The following is a 24,254-nucleotide window of genomic DNA, read 5'->3' as shown; positions in this document are numbered from 1 at the left end:
TACGTATGCAATAAAAATAACACTCAAAAACTCCGTTTAATTTTTTTATTTGAAAAAAGTTACATTTCGCACTTATTTGAGAGACAAACGATTTTTTCATATATCTACAATTGCGTGTTACCATACAAGTACAAGACAAAAAGTTTTGTTTATTTCGCGCCAAAACTTATTATTGTGTTTAATTTTAAAATTCTGATTTTATTCGTTTTTCCTTGTTCTTGATGAAATCGAGCTTTTTTCTGCTAATTGAGTGTAATTGAGATTCGTATTAATTTAAAATTATTTATTGAAGCCTTTCAACCGATTCAACCACTTAGAGGGTTTCCCATTGGCTGTACAATAATTTCGTGAACCTGAAAAATAAATATTTTACCTTCAACAACCATTTTTTTATTGATTTATTTTACTACTACGGATTGTCAAAAGGTTACCAATAAATCTCTGTATAACCGTAGTTTAAAAAAATGTATCTTAATAAAATGTGCTATAAATGACTTTTTTAATGTTTCAGAGTATACTAGTACGTATATATTTTTCTAGAAAAATAGAAGCGCATTGTATAATGCTTAAGATTTGATCGTCGATCATATAAAAACAGATAATCGGATGAATGATAATAATATGTTTGATAAGATTCAGATGACATTTTTTTAGATAAATTTATTTATCTAAAAAAATGTAATTTGTGTACGATCAATCACAAAAACCAGAGTTATGTATCATTTGGCTTCCGGACATTTGGGCGATAGACAATTTATCGAGGAGTATTTAACCAAATAAAATATTTTAAATTTATTCGAATCAATATTTGTCGGTTAAATGTCCGTTGGCCAAATATCCATTTGCCAAATGTTTGTCCATAATCTTCTCCATTAAGAAAATAAATACTTAGAAGTATGGTATGTTAGCACTTAACTGTGTTTTGGACTCTATTTAGGATAGCTACCAGCCATTTTTCTAATGTTATAATAATAAAGCTTACTTGAACTCCTGGTCGAGTACTGAGAGCATAAATAACGGCGTCAGCAACATCTTGAGGGTCCAAAAACCCCTCAGGAGTCTCGTCTGGTAGTTGAATATTCATTGATTTTGTTATGTTGGTAGTCATGTCGGTAAATACAATTCCCGGACTAATGCTCTAAAAATATCAAATAATATTAATTTATTTTATTTTTATTTATAGCTACCTGTAACCGCCCAAGCATTGCTGTGTCAGTTTTATGGAAAATAAATGAAAATAGAAAGCACACATCTATAATATACAATATGTACAATTTACATAATGCTCTTAAAGCCATGAAAATATTAAAAATCATTTGTATCGAAAACTTTGAAAATTATAAGTGACAGCAGCCGTTAAGAAGCACGCTGTCTCTCATGAGCAATATTTAGTATTGCGAGTGGTGCTGTATCGAACTACTGTGACAGTAATTTGGTAATGCCGTAACAAGTCGAAACCATTGTTACAATTTTATTTATATTTTATTTTTATGTTGAAAAATTTCAAATATTAACTTAGTAAACCCTAAAATTCACTGTTTGATCTCAATATTTAAAATATAGATTATGGAATTCTTCAAATTAAACTATAAATCAATAAAAAGGTATAATTTAATTTAGTAGACCCTAAAATACACTGATTGATAACAATATTTAAAATATAAATTATGGAGTTCTTCAAATTAAACTACAGATCAATAAATATTTATAATTTAATTTAGTAGATCCTAAAATTCACTGTTTGATTTCAATATTTTAAATATAAATTATGGAGTTCCTCAAATTAAACTACAGACCAATAAATATTTATAATTTAATTTAGTAGATCCTAAAATTCACTGTTTGATTTCAATATTTTAAATATAAATTATGGAGTTCCTCAAATTAAACTACAGACCAATAAATATGCATAATTTAATTAAGTAGACCCTAAAATTCACTGTTTGATTTCAATATTTAAAATTTAAATTATGAAGTTCTTCAAATTAAACTCCAGATCAATAAATATGTATAATTCTTTGAATTGCTTTTTACCCTACGGGCTTGTCAACTTTTGATTTTTGGCTGAAAAACATATTTCAAAAGCATTTGAAATCTCCTTTTTCCCTCTATGTGATAAAAATAAAGTAAAATGTTCACACACCGTAACTTTGATTTGACTTTTGAGGCCGTGCAACTCGACCCTGAGAGCGTCCGAGAGGGCCGTCACGGAGAATTTGGTGGCCGCGTAGGGACCGAAGTGCGCCTCCGTGTATTGCGGCACTCGGTGTCCCATTATGCTGCCAGGGAAAGTTAAGGACAAAGTTAGCTTCCTTCACCCGCGACTGCTCATGGCCTGATTCACATGAGCTGTCGCACGACATATTATATTACACCGCGAGTCGACTTTCAAACAAAAACAATTACATTCTGTCATTCTGCAAGCCATTTTTTATCGGTGCTTATTTTCTAACAAATGTTCAATTGTTTTGAAATTTACCCGGTCTGCTTCCGTAGTGTAATAGTCAGCTCACTCGGCTACCGTTCTGGAGGTACCGGGTTTGATTCCCAGGGAGGTCAAATAAAAATAAGTGATTTTTTCACTCTAATATTTATTCAATATTACCCTGGACCAATATTACCTGAAGCGGAGGGCTGATCACCTTTCCTTCATATGTTATCGATAAAGATTACACTTCGTTTATATGATGCAGTGCCCGATGCACCATTAGAGTGCGGATAAGGGTTTAAAGTCTCAAGTATTATTCGAAATATCATTATTTTAAACAGGGTTTTTTTCATGTAACGCGGTGGAACGGCGTTACGGCACATGTATATATATATATATATATATATATATATATATATATATATATATATATATATATATATATATATATATATATATATATATATATATATATATATATATATATATATAAATATATAACTATTTAAATATAATTTTTTTTAAAGGAAAAAGCTTGAGTTCTGGGACCTTGCATTGTTTAAAAAAAACCCTGATTATATAATACTATGAATAAATCGAGCAATAATCTTTATAAAATTAATATTATGTTGTATACTTGGTTAGAGGACTAGGGAGAGATGACTATCATTGATTATTTCTTTTACGATTTTATGATTATCTGTTTTCATTTATCGATGTGCACGTTTTTCTCTATCGCATACATTTTATCGGCGGAATACTTTTTAAATAAATATAAAATATAGGAATACAGTGGAGCCCCAGTCATTCGAACCCTAGAAATTCGAAGAAAAAAAAAGAAAGCTTTTGTACATCTTATTTTACATTATAAATACGAGTATTTAGTAACTCTTAGTTGGTTGCGATTAAGTTTTATCAAATTAAAAGTAAACTTTTGCGAGTACCTACTCAATTAGTAGTTCCTTCACATGATGTTGATTGGGTTCTCTTTGCCAAAGTGTTTGACTACACATGTTATCCGAGTTCAATATGAGGATGTATTGCAGAGAGTGCATGTAGGGATCCTGCGTGTTGGCATGTATAAAGTGAAACATTTAATCAGCCAATGACAGATACTAATCTTGTAAATGTCCAGTCTACCATTTTCTGTCCGTACGAAAAAATAATAAGTCGTTATTGAGAATTTTGAAAAAATCCGAGTAAATTAAATCTCACCATATAAGCCATTTAAATTAAATAACCTGACAGACGAGAAATTTATTTGTGGTTGAGTGTTTTGCAAAAAAAGACAAATATTTTAATAATTTCGTTTTTTACCTGTTGATGTTTATAATGTGCCCATTAATTTCCTTCTTTCGCATAAGTTTCAAGGCTTCCCTAGTGCATATGCTCAAACCAAGAACGTTGAGATCAAACATGTCCTTCCAGTCCTCCGTGTGTCCTTCTGTTATAATAAGTAAATAATAATTAAGTGATTTACTATGAATTTCTACTATGAATAGAATGAACGACTAATAGTTTTTATTTCTTTCTGAGTTTATTCTTAATACTTATTCTTTAAAATACATAAAATATGTTTCTACACAATAAGAGTTATTTCTTAAACGAAATATAATTGAATGTCATTAAAATTTTAAAATTGGGCTTAAAAGAATTCATATATAATATTTTGATTATTTATCTAATAATATAAAAATGTGCTGATTTTTTAAATTAATATTTGAGTGATATTGTATAAAATTATTTTAAAAGAAAAACATTTAGATATTTATGTAATGAAAACAATTTTATATGATTATTTTTATTTGTAATTTCAAAAAAATAAAACATTTTACATTTTCAATCTACATATTTTTTTCACGAATATATATTTTAAACTGTTCTCCTGAAAATCTTACAGTAATTTGAATCGATAAAATGTCTGAGAAATAAGTGTGGAGTGTTTCATTTAATTAAAAAAAAAAACAAAACAGGTATACACAAATAATATATGAACCCTCATTGCTTTAATAACTATAATACCTACGTGCTGATATATATATGCCAACCCTGCTTTAACTATCGTGTTCTGCTATATGTTCGTTAATTTTTGCGATTTGTCAAGAAAACAATTTAAGGTCAATTATTCATAAAGCGCATGTCATATGAACATGTTGGATAAATATTGTTCTACCAATTGTGGCTTGACGTACATTAAGTGTTCGTTTCAAGATAAACATATATGATCAAGTGTATCACATTTCAGACTTACCAACTAAACTCGAAAGTTTTAAAATTCCCGCATTATTAACAAGGATGTCAACTCTGCCAAAGGATTGTTCAATCCAGTTGAAGGCTTTTATTATTTCATTTTCATTTGTGACGTCACATTTTACAGCATGTATGGACCCCTTTGTTTTTGCTGACAGCTCCTAGAATTGTTTATTTCAATCAAGAAAATAGTATTTTATTAAACGAATTTCATTTCTTTTTACAGTCTTTAAATAGCGTAGGGTAGTTAAAGAGGTACATATTGGTATTTTTACGTGTGTTCCACAGATATCATCCCATGAAATAGCAATTTTAAGAAATCCACCATTACTATATATAGATAGTTTGAATAAGATAATTTATACGTGAAAATATAAGTTATCAAAATTGTACGTGTGATATTTGCTGAATTGAATTGGGAAAGAAAAAATGAGGAAGAAAGGTATGAAAAGTACATATAAAAAATATAAGCTGAAATTCAATCAAAAAGTGATTTTTGGATTTTTCTTGGACTTTCCTGCATAAGAAGTTATCCAGAGGAGGGATTTCTTTATTAGACAATTTATGTAGGGCCGTTTATGTGTTTTATACCTAAAAGGGGGCTGTCTTAATTCACATTAAAATAGTTTCATTTAAATAAAATTGTAGTACGGAGCATTTTGATTTATCAAGTTTGATAAAAACGAATAACTCGTATTCTTTTACAAGGCAATATTAACATTGAAAACATGTTTATATTTTCATCAAAAATAAAATAATTGAAATAAAGCAATCTGTTCCATAAAAGAACGTAGGTACATCGTTCACTTTGTGTAATACCACTTAAAAATTGATATTACACAAAGTGAATGAATGATAAGGAGATTGTTATATTGACGTAAAACAAAGTTAACAATGCTTTTTATATACAAAATATAAAAGAACATACGTTTATATTTAAAAAAAATAATGACACGTATTCTTAAAACTACTGAATTATTTTACTGCAAAAAAAATATTACTTATAATAATATGCTTACTGACCTTAATTTTTTCATTCCTCCTCGCTAGCCCAACCACTATAACGCCTTTATCTGCCAATGTCACTGCCGTAACCGCCCCTATTCCAGCGCTGCCTCCAGTCACAACAGCTATTTTTCCGGACCACTTTTCCATCATTAAAACGCACACAAAACATCCAATGTAAAGTATTCCATGAAATGTATATTCTAGACTGGTGTACGACCGTTTTCTCTGAAATGTAATCCACCACTGTAACGTAACTGTTCAGCTTAGTAAAGACAGATCTTGTTATGGCGTAATTAACTTTCAATGGCTTCAATTGACATTGCTGACATTTGATATCATACGAGCCTTGACGAGTTGTATCAAATTCACGTCGGTTCTTAAATTACATGAAAATAAAAAGTAATCTCTCGATTTTCGATATTATTATTATATCAATGGTAATAATTATTATTTTTATAAACGATTTTTGTCAATGGATCGATTACATGTTATCAATTGAGTATCATTATTATGAAGAATGAACTGAAAAACCAATTTAAAATATTTTTTTGGACATAGATGAGGTATATCAAATCAATATTCTTAAAAAAGGGTATCTGTGCGCTTCTGTACTTCTCAGATATTTGTATTGACATTTAAAACTGCATTTAAAAATATAGCTTTTGGTCATAAGTTTTTTTTTTTTATATTCTGACTCCTATTCTCAACCAATAGCGAATAGAGCACCGCATTAGATTGAAACTTTACTTTACAAAATATTTTTCTAAATAACGTAAGCCTCTGTAAGCGAAAAAAAGTTTTTTGGCATCTCAATATGGATGAAGTTTATGGAAGTCTGGGTATTTACAGGCCTCTTTGCCAGTCATAGGCTGGTTAAGTGATCTCTTTAACATTCACCATTCTATCCACACTGCGTTATTGACAACCACGCTACTTATTTTTTTCGGAACTTTTACACATGATCAATCTAATAACACAGTACATATGAGTTCTCAACAGCCATCTATGTTTTTAAGTCTATCATTGTACAGTAAGTACGACACGTCCTCACGGATTAAAAAAAAACATGAAAACAGATGACGTTTACCTAATTCATAAATAACATATTACATTTTTTAAAAAGAAATCTTGTTTTGTAACGAATATGAATTAAAAATATGTATTTACTTCTTTTTCTTTTAAACCTTATCCGCTCCAGTGGTGCATAGGGGACTGCGCTTCATCAATGCAACATAAAAGTTCTTTAATTACGATAAGCCAAGGTACTCAGTCTTGCGCCGCAAATACTAGGACGATTCAAAAAATGTTTTATCTTTGCATTACTAAAATACTGTTTTTAACCTTACTTAATGAGAATGAAAATAAGTTTTAAAATGAATAATAAATTCGTTTTATAAGATAAGTATTCCATTTATCCTAATTTACTAATAAGGTTTTTTCTTTAAAACTAAATTCATTAATTTACTACTTTTTGCCTGAAAACTCAATACTTAAGTAAGAGGAAAAGTTTTCAAATTTCTAGAAAATTCATTGCTCCTTCATTAAACTTTAATGACTTCCTTCAAAACCTAGAAGGTTCATCGACTTTGTTTGCAATCAATTATTGATAAATATAACGTATTTGCATTTTACTCATTTTAAGTGAATAAGATGAATTTCTTAAAAAAAAAACATCACTTGATTATCAAATTGTTATAATTATTAATTCCTCTCCTTTCCTTTTCCTTCCTGCAAATGTTATTTTTATACCATACCTTTACCCTTTTACTCCCTTCCTCACACACACACTACCATTTTTTTATCTCTTAATGTTTTAATAGTTATTATAACATAAATGTGGAATTGTTTAATTGGCTTTATTTTTATTAATGTAACTATTTTAGTTTGTCCGCCTCCGTGGTGTAATGGTCAGCGTGTTTAGCTACCGTGCTGGAAGTCCCGGGTTCGATTCCCAGGGGGGGAGGTGAAAATTAATATTATTGATTTAACACTGTAATATTTATTTAATATTACCCAGGATTGGTTCCTGAAGCGCAAGAGTGATCACCTTGCCTTCATGTAAGTAATGATCAAGATAACACTGCGTCAATTTGATGCAGTGCCCTATGCACCACTAGGTGCGGATAAGGGTTATAAATAAATTTTAGTTAATGTAATGTAATGTTTATTATTGTTTGTAACTATTTTTATTTTATACTTTTTTAAATGTAAAGCTGTACAATTCCCGAACAAATATGATAAAATAAATAAATTAATTCAATGTGATTCAAAAATTAAATCAATTTGTATCTGTAATTTTAATAATCATGATTTAAAAAAAAACTTGTTACTTGATATGGAATACGAGAAGTGTTCACCTCACCAAAAATAAAAACAAAAAGGTGAAATATCGTAGCTTCATTTCTGTGGTTTATTAAAATATATTGAATTACATATTTATTTTGTTTAAATTTTATGTGCGTCCAAATACTTGTTCACAAATCTGAATTTTCTCCAATTATAGGAGTTATTTTTCTTATATTTTTTTTGACATCTCAACATTCATGAAGAAAATTATGTAAGTCTGGGCATTTACAACCGTCATAGGCTGGTTTTACTTTACTCACGTGTAACATTCACCAAATCTACCCATGATTGACAACCACACTACTCAAATTCTTGGAACATCTATATATATGGTTCAATTTTGAAACATAGTGCTTGAATTACTAGGATTTCACTAGAAACGTCTATTGGTGATATGAAAGAAGTTTCTTATTGAGAATTTTTTTTTAAATATTTTATTTATTCAGTTACACACAAACACACATACATCTATTATTATCTAACGGATTGTCGCTAGTTCTGCTTCTTAGTGAGTGAGGCATTCACTCAAATAAAGAAATGAAGTTAAATATCCTAAAAAGTGGTAAAATAACAAACAAATAAATGTTTGTATTTACAATGAAATACAACTTCAGTAGAATTTTCGAATCGACATACCATATCGCTCACTCCTTTCAAGAACGTCATAAATCAAAAATCGTCAATTTTTAGTTGTGCATGTTTTCGGAATACCCATAAAATGTACTATATCCCAGCAAAAGCGGCATATTTTTAACTTAATATTTACCCGCTACAAGGCAGAAAGTGTTGTTTTTGCATTTTGAAGAAAAGTATTGTTTAATTATTTTTTTTAAATAAACTAGTTTTTTTTCAAATGGAGAAAAAACCTTCTTGTCTAACCTAAAAAGATCTATTGCACAATAAAAAGTTCAGTAAGTGGCTTGATATTTATTTTTAATAAATTGTATTATATTTTAAAAACGTTCTCCTGAAAAATCAAGTTTTTTGATTTATGGCGTTCTTGAAAGGAGTGAGCGATATGACTTCGATCGAGAAACATAGTAAAGTGTACAAAACGTGACCGAGCGAAAATCGGGGATTACGTTCGAGTTATCCAATTAAGAAGTACACAAATTTTGTTTCGTGTATTCTTCTACCACACATATTTCAAATGTCTTTTCCACCTTAAAAACTGTGCTTCTGAACAGAAGCACAACATAGAAAAAACACTGGCGTAATCATAAGTATCCTCATTCATCCTTTTAAAACTTTATACAGTTATACATTACTTCTGTTTTAGTGCGTAAGGCACTGCATCGCGTGAACGCTTTAAACTAATAACACTGACAAAAGTGATGAACATATTTTTTAATGTTAATTTTTTTTTAAACTTACAACTAAGTTGCAGTTAACTTTACATTACAAAAAAACAACCAGAATTGGATTTTGTATTTTTTTTTAAAATTAGATTCTTCGGATATTTTACTATCAATTTCCATTAAAACTTTTTTTCATTTTATCGCTACTGCTTAGTATTTTATTTTTACTAAAAGTAATACAGAAATTAGATTAATTTTTTTCGTTCGTTAACATTTTACAAATTGAATTATTTTAACACAAATCCTTTTGCCATATTACTGCATAACATATTTCCACACTATTAAAAAACACATTTGCATTCGTTATAAGGCAAAAAGATCAAATGCGTGGGTTTAAAATTTTCGTCCTTTACAATATACATATGTACATAGATCCTATAATTACATGACTTTGTGCTGACTGATTATATAATAATTGGCCTTTGATCCCTTTTTAATGAGATTCTGACTAAATGAACTTTTTACATGACACTTTTGAATATTATTTGAAATTCCACGATTTTGATTAGCTTAAATAATTCTTACTTATTTATTTTTTTACAAAAATGTCAATAAAATTAGTATATAACCACTCACCGAGATTTTTACGTCTACCGGTTTCGAGACGTACCCGTCTCTTCGTCAGGACAATCACTAACACAGCATGCAAACAATACTACCCTTCACCACCATAGCACCATTTACACACTCGAAACTACACAAAAAGTCTAACACATGCGATTTTTGGTCGACCCGAAGACCAACATGCACTATAGTTTTCAATACAGACATGCGTTACGAGCCGAGGTTAAACGTATATTAGAATTAGACTAGGAATCGAATTTACTTATATACTTGTAGGATGAGAGGAGTGGGGGGGTTCGAATTGGATATTGACGAATCGTGTTTAATCGATGTCGAATCAAACAATGGACTATATGTAAAATTTATTTGGTTGTTAATTAGAGGAATATTATTTTTAAGTGCTTTCCTAATATAAAAAATCTCCATATTATTTAGTTTTAACCCTTTATTATTAGTGTTTAATATTTTTACTCCCGTGTCTTTTTTGAAGACGTGATTTGATTCTATGAGGTGATTGGCAAATTCGGAGAAGTTATTATTGTTTAGACATCGTATGTGTTCTTTTATTCTGGTATTAAAATTACGCGACGTTCTACCAATATATTTCGAAGGACAAGAATCACAAGTTAATTGGTATATACCAGAATTGTCTAGGATATTATTTTTATCTTTATTATTTAAAAGGATTTTCCCAATATTATTATTAGTATAAAATGCCGGTCTTATATTTTTTGGTAAATATTTAGTTACTTTATTCGTTATATTATTTATAAACATTATTCTTCTCCATTTATTATTATTATTATCATTAATTATTTTGGGATATAAAAACTGTTTTACGGTTCTTTGTTTAATTTTTTTATTTAAAAGAGAATTAATTAATTCTACATTATAACCATTATTTAACGCAATTTGTTTGATCGTATTAATAATATTGAGAATATTAAATAATTCAATTATGCAATTACATTTTAGTATATTATTAGTTTTTGATTTAAAATTAAATGAAATACAATTTTCCCGACTCATATTTTTTTTTGAAAATGTACACATTTGTAACTATGTGCGTTTAAAAAATATTTTAAAGTTCAATGACATTTTTTTTTATTAAAAAAAAAAGTTTCCTACTAAATAGAATATTTTTAAAATTATTTAATGTATGCCAAAGAAGCTTATATTTTGATAATAGACCAAGATATGACAGAGGGTAGTCGAGCCTAAAAACTCTGACTTCGTACACAAACTACAGGACTACAACTTGACATATATTTATTTCTCAATTATTTTATTTAGTAAATCATTTTAACGTACCATTACAAATTAAATCCAAGATTTATAAATATGCGTAAATTTTCTCGTTTTTTTTAAAAATAGCGGTTCATTTTTAAAAATAGGTATCCAATTGTGGTAGAATGGATTCGAACTCAGAAACTTTAGCTCAGAGTTCGCGATACAGACCACGCAACTATAACCTGACAAATAAATTGGTATAATTGTGATATAATTAGTATTTTTTATCCAAAGCTTTGTACATTGGCCTAAAAAAACAAAAAAAATGCTTTAATATACAAATTTAATGGATGTAACTTTATAAATTTTACGGTCCTGACCTCGTCGGAATAATCGGTGGATCTGTACATTTGATAGTAGAGGAGGCGATTATTTTTTGCAAAGACAAAGAGATATGGACTTATATTCTCTCTGCCTACTCCTGTGGTGAAGCTGTGTGACGGTTTATAAGTTAGTTATATTAGTTTTAAACAATTAATAAGTTTCAAATTGTAAGTCAAGTAATTAAAATATTTTTTGAAATCTATAAAACAGAAATGCAATTGAAAACATTGAAAATGTTAGAACATAGCGTATGTCAAGGAGCACGCTGTTTGCCATGAGCAATACTTAATATTCCGAACTTTGCTGTTACGTTCAAGAGATAGATAGGGTTACCCTTTCGGTAAAAAAAAAAACAGATATTAAACTTTTAATAGGTGTATATAATAACACGGAAATATTCCAATTCAACGTGGTGTCAATATTTAAAAGCAACTGGTGAATATTAGGTGATTTCGCATAAACGAATATTTGAACTTATATTTAAAGGGAAATACCATATTTCAAAATATACTTATTGAATAATATTAGACACGTAATCATTGAAATTTTGCGAGACATGAATACGATCATCTCTTCTCTAATTTAATAATGAGGTAACTAACCTTATCTTCTAAAGTTAGCTGAGAAGGCGCTAATCGAATATTAACTAAAACTTTCTCAAGTTTCAGGAATATTATCACATCAGTGTCATGGGGAGGAGGCAGGAATATCAAACGTATGACAATCAAGTTTAAACGTTCAATGAAATTAATGTTCATTAAGGCGAGTTGTAATATTATAGAAATTATCGTGTCGTTAATTGATCATTAAAAATGGCAAAATTAATATATTCTATTCTCAATTTTATTAATATATACTTCGTGATTATTCATTTTTGCTAACGTATTTTTTTTTTACATATTTTTTGGCAATATTAGTGTTTATATACTAATATAATATAACGAACATTTTTGTAAAAAAAATAAATGTAAATAAAAGTAATATATTCTATTTCTTTAACACAAACTGTTTGGAGTATTTTACATCGTAAAATTTAATATAATATGTAGAATTTAATATCCATACTTGGCTAGTAATATTTTTGTCTTAGAACGGGATACCAAAATATTGGCCCGTTATTTGAATTTATCCTCACTATCTCATCTACAGGTGAAAATACAAGTTTTTGTTTTCATCTGTTGATAGAACATCTGTTGTTCTTAAAACTAGTTGTGTTTACGTTAGTAAACTATTAAAAATGGTCTTAGCAAGTGTTTTTTTTTTAATATTAAAATCATCATTTTATTCCACAAAGTTAATACGAAATCAATAAAAAAATATTTTAATGATCACATATATTTTTGAAAGTATTTATATATATCTGTATGCTTAAAAATTAATAACTTGAAACATGAGCTTTCTGTTTCCTTACTATTCATTTAATTGGACTAAGCTTTAGCAACACGAAGCCGGGAACAAGCTTTTTTAAAATTAAAATAAAAAACAAATATAATTTTTAGAACTCATACGTATACGTATTATGTACTCAATATATCAGAAAAAAGTTTAATTTAAAATTACGGCGTCCAATTTACTGTGATTTACAGTGTAGCAGTATTTTTATTTCTAGTTAACAAAAATATAATTTTAGTACTCATTATTTCATTTCGTTATTTACTAGTCCATTTATAATATCAATATGAATAAATCGAAATACCAATAATCTAATTTAAACATGCTACTAATAAAAAAAAAGTTAAATTCACCCGCTAGAAAAAAAATCGGAAAATAATTCCCTCCGCGCAGATTTGACGCTCGCGTAACAAAATCTAATGGCGACCCTTGAATTCGGCGATATTTCCATTTCAGATACCGGTGTCGGATATAACTGTAGGCCGTGTAATAATTTATCCTTTGCGGGGAGCCAGGCCCAGCGTGGGCGCCAAGGAAGTGCGGATTTGTGGCGGGAGATTTCGGCGGGAAAATGCGAACGGAAACTAATCAATCACGTGGTCCGCGCCACATTAGCCGGGAATACCAACCACCGCATGACGTCACGTTTTTTTTACCAAACACATGTTTCCTGAATATGATTGGGGCAAAAATAAATTCATGAATTTCAAACGAAAGTTGGGCAAGGTTAGGTTGTATGGATGAAATAGATGTAGGGATCTTCAGATTTTAAAGATATATTTTAAGATTTTTATTCATTTCTCAAAATAGATGAAAAATCTATTTAGAATGTAAAAGACTGGGTATTTAAAGGGTTTACAACCTGCTTTTGGCTGATTTTATGAATCACGTTATACATTTCGTAACATTTACCATTCTACTAATAATTGACGACCACATTACTTAAACTTCGGAATGTTCTACTCAGTTACAGAAGATAACATATTTTGTTAGAATAAACTTAGTAAGTTTTAGTAAGTTGGCAGATACTTTCCTTAATCCAGTTGCGTTTTTTCCGACAGTTATTAAAACAGGTCTGAAAATATTATTTCCAAATTTATAAAACTAAAAATTTAGAGTGACTGGATTTACTCAAGTCAGGTGCATTTATTTTTATCATAAGTTTTTATCGCAATTTTTATCAAAGTAGAGGTATTAATGGAAATATGGATGTTCGTTCATGTGTTTTCTGGATATATTGTAGGTCTATTGTAGGTTCACAGTGGCAAAGGGAGTATGAAAATTTTTGGGCTACAGTATTTATGATATGTTATCGATTGGGTAAAATGAAAGTTTGCTAATTTTATTTTTATTTTTAAATATAAAAATTTAAATATAAAAATTTGAATATATATTTTTTAATATATAAAGTTACTTGATAAAAAAGGTTCTTTTGTTTTTTAACTCAGCTCTCCGAACAGTCTTTCTCTGGTGTAAGAGCTTATGTACTAAAAGAAAATGATGGAAAAGGTAATGATTTATTCACTTTCTTAAATGCAATTGATTTTAAAAAATTAAATCTGCACAGAGATATTGAAATAAAATGCCTTTGATGTGAAACCATCAGATCCTCTCACAAGTAAATATCAATAAAACGTTAACATTCTTTTAACTTGTCATTTTTCACTGAGTTCATTTTTATCGTGTTTCATTCATATATTATGAAAAAAGTTTCATACACAGTTACACAGTTTATACGCAGTTAGGTATCACAATGCGAGTTCTAATGCAGTAAGTTTTCACTTTATCACATCTTCTTTTCAAACAACGAATCCTCGAGAGATACATTTGAGGCTCAAATGCAGCCATCTCGCATATTAATTTAGCTAATGACTTTAATCAATTTACATGGAGATTTCCCTTGCTACTTTGTAGAACCTAAACGGTGCTAAATTTCCTTAACAGCATAAGAGTGGGTCACCAACTTTCATTGACTTTAAAACTTTTCAAATTGTTAAAAGTTCAATTTCAATTTATATTAAATTTGGCTTTGTCAGTCGTGTCTATTGAGCAACACAGTAGCATAATGGGCGCTTAAAAACTCAGTTTTTTAAAATAATAATTATTAATAAGAATTATTAATAAACCCTTGACCGCACCCCAATGGTGCATAGGGCACTGTATCATATAAACGCAGTGTTATCTTGATCGTTTATACATGAAGGAAAGGTGATGCGCCCTCCGCTTCAGCTACCAGTCCATAGTAATTTTAAATAAATATTACAGTAAAAAATCACTTATATTTATTTTACCCCCCTTGGGAATCGAACCCGGGACCTCCAGAACGGTAGCCGAGCGTGCTGATCATTACGCTACGGAGGCTGATAAATATTTTTATAATAAAGAATTAATTTTTTAAATTTATGTTTTACTTGGTAAATGCTACTATTTCTGTGTTATTAGCCCAGTAAATTAAAAAATATAAAGGAAAGATATTACCACAAAATAACTGCCGAATCAATTAACGAAAGCACGAGAAAATAAATTTAATCCGTTACGACTGTTAAACCCTCATATGAAGTCTCAAAAATACATAAATTCAAACGTAGAAGAAGTATATATAATCCGTATTTTCAGGATCTTTCAGGTGTTGTTTTTTGAATGGTTCAATGTTGTACTGACTGAATTTCGACAGAATATATGAAATTTTCTGGGTCGTAGAATATAAAAACGGCACTGTCAAAGATGGCGACACGTCTAGATTTATCGAGACAAATTGTAACGTAAACGTATACACTTATATGTAACATGCTACTAATAAAAAAAAAGTTAAATTCACCCGCTAGAAAAAAAATCGGAAAATAATTCCCTCCGCGCAGATTTGACGCTCGCGTAACAAAATCTAATGGCGACCCTTGAATTCGGCGATATTTCCATTTCAGATACCGGTGTCGGATATAACTGTAGGCCGTGTAATAATTTATCCTTTGCGGGGAGCCAGGCCCAGCGTGGGCGCCAAGGAAGTGCGGATTTGTGGCGGGAGATTTCGGCGGGAAAATGCGAACGGAAACTAATCAATCACGTGGTCCGCGCCACATTAGCCGGGAATACCAACCACCGCATGACGTCACGTTTTTTTTACCAAACACATGTTTCCTGAATATGATTGGGGCAAAAATAAATTCATGAATTTCAAACGAAAGTTGGGCAAGGTTAGGTTGTATGGATGAAATAGATGTAGGGATCTTCAGATTTTAAAGATATATTTTAAGATTTTTATTCATTTCTCAAAATAGATGAAAAATCTATTTAGAATGTAAAAGACTGGGTATTTAAAGGGTTTACAACCTGCTTTTGGCTGATTTTATGAATCACGTTATACATTTCGTAACATTTACCATTCTACTAATAATTGACGACCACATTACTTAAACTTCGGAATGTTCTACTCAGTTACAGAAGATAACATATTTTGTTAGAATAAACTTAGTAAGTTTTAGTAAGTTGGCAGATACTTTCCTTAATCCAGTTGCGTTTTTTCCGACAGTTATTAAAACAGGTCTGAAAATATTATTTCCAAATTTATAAAACTAAAAATTTAGAGTGACTGGATTTACTCAAGTCAGGTGCATTTATTTTTATCATAAGTTTTTATCGCAATTTTTATCAAAGTAGAGGTATTAATGGAAATATGGATGTTCGTTCATGTGTTTTCTGGATATATTGTAGGTCTATTGTAGGTTCACAGTGGCAAAGGGAGTATGAAAATTTTTGGGCTACAGTATTTATGATATGTTATCGATTGGGTAAAATGAAAGTTTGCTAATTTTATTTTTATTTTTAAATATAAAAATTTAAATATAAAAATTTGAATATATATTTTTTAATATATAAAGTTACTTGATAAAAAAGGTTCTTTTGTTTTTTAACTCAGCTCTCCGAACAGTCTTTCTCTGGTGTAAGAGCTTATGTACTAAAAGAAAATGATGGAAAAGGTAATGATTTATTCACTTTCTTAAATGCAATTGATTTTAAAAAATTAAATCTGCACAGAGATATTGAAATAAAATGCCTTTGATGTGAAACCATCAGATCCTCTCACAAGTAAATATCAATAAAACGTTAACATTCTTTTAACTTGTCATTTTTCACTGAGTTCATTTTTATCGTGTTTCATTCATATATTATGAAAAAAGTTTCATACACAGTTACACAGTTTATACGCAGTTAGGTATCACAATGCGAGTTCTAATGCAGTAAGTTTTCACTTTATCACATCTTCTTTTCAAACAACGAATCCTCGAGAGATACATTTGAGGCTCAAATGCAGCCATCTCGCATATTAATTTAGCTAATGACTTTAATCAATTTACATGGAGATTTCCCTTGCTACTTTGTAGAACCTAAACGGTGCTAAATTTCCTTAACAGCATAAGAGTGGGTCACCAACTTTCATTGACTTTAAAACTTTTCAAATTGTTAAAAGTTCAATTTCAATTTATATTAAATTTGGCTTTGTCAGTCGTGTCTATTGAGCAACACAGTAGCATAATGGGCGCTTAAAAACTCAGTTTTTTTAAAATAATAATTATTAATAAGAATTATTAATAAACCCTTGACCGCACCCCAATGGTGCATAGGGCACTGTATCATATAAACGCAGTGTTATCTTGATCGTTTATACATGAAGGAAAGGTGATGCGCCCTCCGCTTCAGCTACCAGTCCATAGTAATTTTAAATAAATATTACAGTAAAAAATCACTTATATTTATTTTACCCCCCTTGGGAATCGAACCCGGGACCTCCAGAACGGTAGCCGAGCGTGCTGATCATTACGCTACGGAGGCTGATAAATATTTTTATAATAAAGAATTAATTTTTTAAATTTATGTTTTACTTGGTAAATGCTACTATTTCTGTGTTATTAGCCCAGTAAATTAAAAAATATAAAGGAAAGATATTACCACAAAATAACTGCCGAATCAATTAACGAAAGCACGAGAAAATAAATTTAATCCGTTACGACTGTTAAACCCTCATATGAAGTCTCAAAAATACATAAATTCAAACGTAGAAGAAGTATATATAATCCGTATTTTCAGGATCTTTCAGGTGTTGTTTTTTGAATGGTTCAATGTTGTACTGACTGAATTTCGACAGAATATATGAAATTTTCTGGGTCGTAGAATATAAAAACGGCACTGTCAAAGATGGCGACACGTCTAGATTTATCGAGACAAATTGTAACGTAAACGTATACACTTATATGTACAGTCATATTTGAATCGTAATAATATATATGGTTGTACAATATAATGCAACAAAATTTCGTAATCAAGTTTTCTATTTGTAGTAGTTTAAAACTAAGTTATATGATTATTCATGTCACACTTACGTCAAATTACACGCTTCATACAAAAGTTTTCAATGTATCAAAATTGTTTCGGGTGTAACGGAAAGCGATGTATCAAACCCGACGTGTTCTATCATCCCACGTTGGAATTTCTCTTAGTATATATCGTTTTTGACGAATATAATTTATCTTTTTGATGAAATGAATGACAGTAGGCACTGGGTGGCAACCCACGCCAATCCGCCTACACAATCCGTGTAATTTTCTACACCCGCTAGTAGGTACTTTTCCGCCCCATTGTGTGGGTAGGTTTACCCGCGTGGCAAAGTCAGGCGAGAACGCCCACCAAAAATGGGCGCATTTAGTATTTCAAGTTAGAAACTCGCATGAATTAACCAGACAAATTATAATATTATTAAGATAATGTAATTAACATTTATTTATATAATTAAGTTTTAAGAAGTAAAAATTTAAGAAGTTTCAGTATTTTACTCGTTTTTAAATACAAAATGGTCCCATACATAGATCATAGATTTTTAAAATTTTATTTGTGAATAAAAAAGATCTAAAAGCCTTTTTATAAATATATTTGACAGTCTTCCAGTGAAAAGTTGTTTCTGACAATAAAAAGACATAAGTTACCAATAGGGCATAAGAACTATTATATGCAACAAACAAACATACCATAATTGGAAACCATTTTTAAAATCGTAGATAATTTGTCATTAAATTATAAAAAAAAAATATTGTAAAATTATTTTAATAAAAAAAACGTAAAACAAAGAAAACATAGAGGCAAAAAGAATAAAACTGAATAAAAAATAATAAATTTGATTTAAAACTATTTTACGATAACTTGGAGAAAAAAACAATATTATTAACGGTACGTATTTTATTAATTCATTTGGCATTAACTTTGTGGAATGATATGACAATTTAACTATAAAAATAAATCACTTGTATGTGACTACTTTTCAGTGACGAATGTCAACATAAGTTTCGAAAACTACAGGTATTCCCATCAAGAGATGAAAATACAGTTTGTATTTTCGCCTGTTCATGAGAACAATTAAAGATCTTTAAACTAGTTAAGTTTACATTAATATACTCAAAAATTATCTTTTATAAGTGTTTTATTGATTGTAGAAATTGTAAAAAAATACGATTTTTACAATTTTTAAATGCGTCAGTATCTCCTTCAATTGTTAATTCTTACTATTGATTTATTTATTTTTTAGAAAACAAACAGAATATCTAACTAAAATAACATAATATAATAAAATTTAAAAAAATAACATTCCAATTAGAGGTTTTCACTTCACAGTAATCTAAAAATAAAAATAAAATGTCATGTACATAAAAGTAAAACTATATAACAAACTTACATTACATGTTTTTATCAAATAATATAAATTTTCTTTATCAACTAGTCAAATAGACATCAACAATATTTCTCTTAAACGTATTTTGCTGCTTTCATCCTCATTTCCCAATATTTTGATTTGATTTTCTATCTAACAACTATTTCATTACTATTATCTCCGATGAATAATATTTTTAAATTCTAGATGGCAGGATGAAAAATTTTCTTGAATACATAGACAATATCTACCAGCATTTTATTATTTATTATTTTATTTTTTTGGTGACGTTCACATTTTTTCCCTTTGTGGCAACACTGAGAAGGAAATTGGCGGGAGTGCACCTTTATGATGGTAAATTTCAGATGAAATATGAGCCGTAAGTCATATTGGCAAATTGAATATTGACACATGAATGATAGCGGCATTACCTTACAAACAACTTATTTTACCTTTCAATAATTTGTATCCATAAATGTATTTAAGGCGAACATGATACAACACACAATGTTTCATTTTTATTGTTTGCGTTTACGCAAAATAAAGACAAGTGATAAAAATAAATGGAGGGAAAAAATATTTCGGGATATTTTTATAAGACTCAAATATTATACGTTTACTGAAACTGTATAGAAACATTTTTTAAAGATTATGCATATAAAAGAGGCGTATATTATTTTGTGAAATTGAATTTTTTTATAAAATAAAGGTATAAAATGGTTGACAGACTATATGGTAATTTAGCTTTGCTAAACGAAGAATGATAGTCGCCGCGTTGTAGCTTAGTTAGTAAGACAATATTTTTAATGTTTCCAAATCGTTGTTCACAAATCTGGGTTTATTAGCTAAAGAAATATTTATATTGACATCTCAACATAAGTGAAGAAGAATACGGTATGGAAGTCTAAGTATTAACAAGATATACGACCTGTTTTAGGCTGGTTTAAGAAATCACTTTATACACGTGTAAGATTCACCATTCTACCTATGATTAACAACCTTCTCAAATCTCGAATGTGGTTTTCAGTTACATTTTTATTTTGCTTTTTTTTTACTTTCTCCTCCGTTTTTTATAAGTCAACCACTGATATCCGTTAAATGTTACATATAATAACCATATCCGCTCCCTAGGTGGAGCATATGGAGTCCACAAACTGTCTCCAGGCTTTTCTGTCGGCTGCCAGCTCCCTTGCATCCTCCCAAGTCAGATCCGCGTCGCGAAGTTCTGACGAGAACTGCCGACGAATTGTCAGCAATGGTCGTCCTGGGCGGCGCGAACCTGATGCCTTGTAAAAGAGGCAAGCTTGATTAAGGCTCTCAGGAGGCATGCGGAGTACGTGGCCAAGCCAACTGAATCGCCTTTTTTTGACGACAGTTGTGACCAAGATTTGCTGCGTCCTACGCCTTATCTCTTCATTCCTCACAAAGTCAAACCACCGCACGCCTAAGATTCTCCGCAAACACCTGTTCTCAAAGCTTAGTACACGGCTGCTTTGGGCCCTTGTAAGGTGCCATGTTTCACAGCCGTATAAGAGAACAGGAGCAATGCAGGCATTGTATAGGCGGCATTTGGTTTTCACCGAGTATAAATCCGATCTCCAGACAGCCTTCATACTGTTGAATGCGGACCCAGCGAGTCCTAATCGCACTCCCAGTTCCTTTTGAAGGCTGCCATTCACTTGAAACTCTCGACCCTTTCGATGCGCTGGTTACTCAACGTCAAGGGTTGTTGGGCATCTAGGCATGAGCTGTTGCACAACACATGGGTTTTTGCAACATTTATTGTAAGCCCCATGTGCGTAGAGTACCTATTTACCCTGTCGACGATCAATTGAAGACCCTCGACGGAGTCATCAATTAAAACAGCATCATCTGCGTACTCTAGGTCGCAGAGTTTCCGGGAGGGGGAGATGGATATACCTCGGTCAGATGGTAATGACTTTCGAAGAATGAAATCCATGAGGATGATGAAGAGAAACGGTGCAAGGACGCAGCCTTGTCTGACTCCGGTAGAGACCCCAAACCAATCCGTGACAACATCGTCAACTCTCATTCGGCATTCACTATTGAGGTGAATGTTACATACGATTTGTAAATTAGTATCATACTGCAATCGTCTTAGCCGCACCCAATGATGCAAAGGGTACTGCATAAAATTGATGCAACGTCAATTTGATCGTTATTATATGAAAGAAGCTTACCAGAAGTAACATAATTTTTATTTCCTTTAATGTAACATATTCGTTTAATATATCAACATTTCAGAGCAGGATATAAGACAAGTATATAAGATTCAAGTATATAATGAAGCAAATGAAGAAAACAAACACATTGATAATTTTAACATTTTCACCAAAAAAAATAATCAAAATAACGCTATGTTAGCAATGTACAATGCACTATTGAGTGAAAACTGTTGACAAAAAACTTTACAAACAATTAAAACTTACTATATGAATAGAATACTACAGACTTTTTTTTAATTCATTTGATTTTGAACGCAAAAAAAATAAAGAATAAAGATGGCAACAATGATTTAAAGGTTCAAATATTAATTTTAAAATACAAAAAAATGCTTGCTAAGAAAAGGCAAATTAATAAAATATACTTGTAATATTTTGTATTATTTAACAAACTTATCAATATTTGTAAATTTTTACATTCTTAGATTTTGTATTAGCACGTTTACCACCGCCTTTTTGATGGAAATTCGTCGTACCTATTCAAATATTTGAAAAGTGAGATAAAATTGTAAGATCACAAAAAACACCCCCACAAAACAAACACCGTCTCAATCAAAATTTCCTTTGTTCCATGTCAAATATTTTTCTTCGTGTTTATTTTTCACCTCTATTAAATCGAATATTTTAAGGGAGGGAATTGTTTAAAAAAATATTTATTTGTGTATGTAATGTTCCTCCATCCAGATAATTGGTTAACTTGATTGATGCCCTTGCCAGGATTCATTTCACGTAGCATTCCTTTTACAACAATTTTGATACTGAAGCCACAGAAATTATAAAAGATTAATGGCTAGCTTCGCAAATTTGGGGATATTTTATATATTTATGAAATCATATCGTGTCAGTTAAAATTATGAAATTATAAATGAATTAAGAAATTAGGAAATTATAAATGAATAACCAATTTGTAATAATTTTATAACCATGTAAATATTCATTAAAACGTATAAAACGTGATAGTACTGTAATATGTGTTCTTTTTTATACATAAGTTGCAAATAGAAAACTTGTAATGATAAAAAAATGTGAAGAATTATATTTAAAATATTATTGAAAAAAACACTAAAAGAAGTATCAAAATATAATAAGTAACAATAAATAAAATAAGGTATAAAATTATGAATAAGGTTTACTAAAATTGCAAACAGATTTGGCTCTCAAAAAAAATTAATCCTTGTAATGTAAATATAATATTTTGCTGTTTTATTATTATTCGGGAATTGTACAGCTTTACATTTAGTAAATAATAAAAAATAGTTACATTCATAAAAAAGAAAGCCAATTACACAATTCAACATTTATGTTATAATAATGAAAAAAAAACTGATCGCTAGATAAAAAATAAAATAAAAAAGAGTGGGAGTGTATGTGTGTGAGGAAGGGAGTAAAAGGGTAAGGGTATGGTATGATTTTGCAGGAAGGAGAAGGAAAGGACAGGAATTAATGAGAGTGGTTCACACCCCACCCATAACCTAACTAGGTTATTGGTGGAGAGTAAACAGAGCATGACAACTTTCTACTAACCTCTTTTTTAATTGTAGCTATGTTTTTCCCAAAATATCAATGTCATTAAATGTCTTGTTGTAAGTGTCCATGATTCTGTTTAGGGTGGTATTTTGTAAGAAGACTGTGTTGCACTTTGGTACATGAAGAAGGCTGATAAGTTTGCCGACCACTGTCCCAACGTAATGATGAATGAATTTTTATTTTGTCCTCAGATGGTTACCCCGCTCGGCGATTCGGGCGCCAGAGGGCGACCTGTCGGACTGCGTGCTGGTGGTAGGGGTGTCTCGGCCCAAGATGGCCGCGGCGCTGCTGTCCGTCACGCTCATCTCGCTCTTCCTCACCTTCCACGTCATCTACGACAGCGCCGTATACAGCTTACAGGTAAACTTTAAATCAAAATATCGCAGAAAATAGTAAAAAATCGCAACTTGTAAAAGGGATCCGTAATAGAATGTCGATGATTAATGAGGGGGGAGGAGGGTGTATGGATAGATGCCAACACCTTTAATTTATTTATTTAGAAATTTAACAGAACATTAACATAAATACATTTACAATAATGAATAACAAATAAAACAGGTAATTGTAATTATAAGGTAAGGTAAAAAAAACAGTAAACACATGAAACAGAAAACATACGTAACAGATACGTAGCTATTCATATATTGATAGGTACGTAGCATCAATATATAAATATCACCTTTTTGAACAAACCTAGTGCTGTAAACAAAAATTTGGACACATTTAAAGTATTGTCGTATTTCTCATCCTATCAGGCTTTTTGAATATATGTATATGTACATATCTGATATTTGGACACACTCAAAATGTTGTAAACCATACTAAAGTAT

General features: G+C 30.3%; 2 protein-coding genes across 2 annotated transcripts in view; one reads left to right on the top strand and one right to left on the bottom strand.

Moving 5' to 3' along the window:
• Positions 1-24,254, top strand: part of Hs3st-A (Heparan sulfate 3-O sulfotransferase-A) — a 99,248-nt gene that overhangs the window by 69,251 nt on the left and 5,743 nt on the right. Inside the window, exon 2 of the mRNA XM_088268871.1 lies at positions 23,616-23,784. Coding sequence (XP_088124997.1) covers positions 23,616-23,784 — 169 coding nt within the window. The remainder of the gene's footprint in view (positions 1-23,615; positions 23,785-24,254) is intronic.
• LOC148304103 (farnesol dehydrogenase-like) lies at positions 32-5,927 on the bottom strand. Its single transcript, XM_088268840.1, has 6 exons — positions 5,702-5,927; positions 4,680-4,839; positions 3,746-3,872; positions 2,144-2,279; positions 983-1,138; positions 32-353 (listed from the first exon to the last, which is right to left on the bottom strand). The coding sequence occupies exons 1-6, from the start codon at positions 5,834-5,836 to the stop codon at positions 306-308; spliced, it is 762 nt and encodes a 253-aa protein (XP_088124966.1). The 5' UTR covers positions 5,837-5,927; the 3' UTR covers positions 32-305.

The sequence above is a fragment of the Brachycentrus maculatus genome, unplaced genomic scaffold (assembly GCF_059751285.1).
Source record: "Brachycentrus maculatus isolate JH-2025_06_01 unplaced genomic scaffold, ASM5975128v1 h1tg000334l, whole genome shotgun sequence".
Lineage (NCBI taxonomy): Eukaryota > Metazoa > Arthropoda > Insecta > Trichoptera > Brachycentridae > Brachycentrus > Brachycentrus maculatus.
This window is presented reverse-complemented; position numbering and strand designations above follow the sequence as displayed.